This window comes from Fusarium redolens (assembly GCF_020744475.1).
Source record: "Fusarium redolens strain MPI-CAGE-AT-0023 chromosome Unknown BKA55scaffold_20, whole genome shotgun sequence".
In the NCBI taxonomy this organism is placed as follows: Eukaryota; Fungi; Ascomycota; class Sordariomycetes; order Hypocreales; family Nectriaceae; genus Fusarium; species Fusarium redolens.
The window spans coordinates 582,558-585,625 of NW_025763683.1; the positions used below are offsets into that span (position 1 = coordinate 582,558).

Here is a 3,068-nt window from a genome sequence, read left to right on the forward strand (position 1 = left end):
ATTTGTACACTTGTTTGGTGCACGCGCTTATCATGCCCGTTAGGCATTGACTGCCGGTACCTGAGAAGGTACCTCCTGGGAAGGTATTTAGCTTAGAGAAATGAAATGTGCGTAATTTTAGTTGTAATGGTTTTGGGACGGGCTTGAGGTTCCCTGCAGGTACTTTCGTCATCGCATAGGCCATGTAGGACTAGGTACGGGTAGAGGCTTACGACAGCCAAGAAGATGTACAGAGTTTTAGTACATAATAAGCAATGCAGACTACCACGAACTGTCTCGCAATCGTGATGTCACCCCCACTTCGACGTACATCATAATAGGTATCCCTTTCCGCCCCAGGTCGTCTCCCAAAACATATTCTACGCTATAATCCCCTTTTCAATTACACATGACTGGAATCAATTCTCCCTCGCCATAGAGTCTCTTCTACGTCCTTTCAGTATGCTTCGAAGTGGTCTTCGGCAGTTCATTCGCACTGCTCCCTCTGCTACGACCGGGAACACTATCGTAAGTGTAGCCTAAATTAACCTTGCCCAACTCTACTAATTCTAACTTTTTGGATGTTGTACACACGGGAGGCAGCTTATTTATCCATCCAACCATGCGTCCTCGTGTTTGCCCTAAATAATGTTTTCTGTATCCCGTTAACTTACCTTTGAACTTAGGCTCAGAATGCACAGCTAGTAGCTACCAACTCCTCCTCGATACTAGCCCGACTCTATATTTCTGGTGTAAAGGCTATTACCACGGCGTTTTCACCCTCACTCGAACAGCGAACTCGCGGCGTCGAAGAGAATGATCCCTCTGAGTCTGGCCACGTTCTCTCTATCAGGTACGTTGACGATGGGTACATGCGACACTAGGGACTGGCTGCAACTACCAAGTTCCCAGTGGCAATAGCCATGAAATCATGACAGGTGGGTCAATTATACCAGGTGTCCCAACCTGACGCGTGTGCAGGAACGGTGTTGCCCGTGTGCATGGCATGGCTGATGCCCAAGCAGAGGAGCTTGTCGAGTATGTTTAATATTTGCCCAGAAGGAGGCTGCGGAGCTAACGTCGAAAAGATTTGCCTCTGGCTTCAAGGGAATGTGTATGAACTTCGGTTCCGACCGTTTTGTCAGGCAAGGTGAGACTGTTAACAGTACTGGAGAACTCGTGAGTAATCGGGCCCTCTTAAGATTATGATTAGGTGCTAACTTTTCTTAGGTGGATGTCCCTGTGGGCCCAGAGTTGCTTGGTCGTATAATTGATGCCCTCGGGAATCCCATCGATGGAAAGGGTCCCATCTACACCCAGGAAAAGCGCCGAGCCCAAGTGAAGCCGCCTGGCATCCTAACCCGTTGTCCCCTAAACCGACCGATCCTGACCGGTCTCAAGTCCATTGATACCTTGGTTCCCATTGGACGTGGCCAACGTGAGGCGATTATCGGCGATCGTCAAACCGGGAAGACGGCCATTGCCGTTGACACCATCCTTAATCAGAAACGGTGGAACAACGACTCTGATGAGACTAAGATGCTGTACTGCATCTATGTCGCCATTGGGCAGAAGCGATCTACAGTTGCGCAACTTATTAAGAGGCTAGAGGAAAATGACGCCATGAAGTACACTGTTGTGGTGGCTGCGACTGCCTCCGAGGCTGCGCCTCTCCAGTACCTCGCCCCGTTCACCGCCACTTCAATCGGCGAGTGGTTCCGGGATAACGGCAAACACTCTCTAGTTATCTATGATGATCTCTCCAAGCACGCTGCTGCCTATCGTCAAATGACAGTTCTTCGTCGTCCCCCGGGACGTGCCGCTTACCCTGGTGACATCTTCTATCTGCACGCTCGACTTCTTGAGCGTGCAGTCAAGATGAGTGACAAGCATGGTGGTAGCTCAATGACTGCCTTTCCTATTATTGAAACTCAAGGTGGAGACGTGTCCGCTTACATTCCTACTAATGTCATTTCCATTACTGACGGCCTTATCTTTTTGGATGCCGAAAAGTTCTATAATGGCATCAGATCTACCGTTAACGTCGCTCTGTCTGTGTCGCGTGTTGGTTCTTGCGTACAGCTCAAGGTTATGAAACAAGTCGCAGGCCCCTTGAACTTTTCTTGACCCGGTATCGTTCAGTGGCTTCCTTTGTCCGGTTTAATTCCGGCTCAGATGCCTCCATGAATCAAACTCTCCGCAGAGGGGAACGTGTGAGCAATTAAAAACTATTCTTCGTAAAACTATGAATCTAATCATAGTATCAACAGTTGACTGAACTCCTAAAGCAGAAGCAGTACTCTCCTATGGCTGTCAACCAGATGGTTCCTGTTATATTCGCTGGTGTTAACGGGTACATCGATAAGGTCCCTGTCTACAGAATCGAGCGATGGGAAACCGAGTTCTTGGCGCACCTTAAGATCAACGAGTTGGAGCTGATGGCTGCTTTGGATATGGGAGGAACGATCAGCAAAGGCCTTAAGGCTAAATTACGGGCTGTCATCCGCACTTTCACCCAGAGCTTCTTAGGTTAACAAATGGAATAATTTTGACGGCCCTCTAGCTGAAATGGCTGTTTTAAGTAGCCTGGACTCTAGTAAGACATGGAGGTCCGTTGCTGCGAGCGGCATTACGTAAAACACACAGAATGATACCCAATAAAGGCATGCATATGTTTGGCTGCTTGACCGGTAGCCCACTCTGATCTGCTTTCCTGATCCTCAAATTCTCAACCTCGAGGGCAAATTGGCCCAGGCACTTCACGAGGATGGCGGGGAATATAAGTGTATCTATATACATGCGTTCTATCTCTCAGAATATATTTAGAACTTTAATAATCCATCAATGGGCTCTGCATTGACCTGCAGACCAGCCTTTAGCACGAACCAGGTCCTTACAAAGTGCCCAAGACAACCACTCAGTCCGTCAGCCCCAGCATAAATCGACGGGCTGCCTAATAAGCCACACAAGCTTCAGGATCAAGTCAGTGGGGTTAAAGTCAGCCCCACTAGGTGGAAATATACCGGTGGCGGGGAAGGTCTATTTCAGGGATTCGTGGGCCTTGTGGGCAAGCCAAGAACATCGTGCCG

General features: G+C 48.8%; 1 protein-coding gene across 1 annotated transcript; it reads left to right on the forward strand.

The window, feature by feature from the left end:
- Positions 1 to 441: 441 nt before the first annotated feature.
- Positions 442 to 2,513, forward strand: BKA55DRAFT_696001 (ATP synthase subunit alpha; the record flags this gene model as incomplete). Its single annotated transcript, XM_046200222.1, has 7 exons — positions 442 to 507; positions 666 to 832; positions 961 to 1,017; positions 1,068 to 1,158; positions 1,210 to 2,030; positions 2,087 to 2,192; positions 2,250 to 2,513. 7 exons carry the CDS (start codon positions 442 to 444, stop codon positions 2,511 to 2,513), a joined length of 1,572 nt encoding a protein of 523 aa, XP_046043691.1.
- Positions 2,514 to 3,068: the final 555 nt, after the last annotated feature.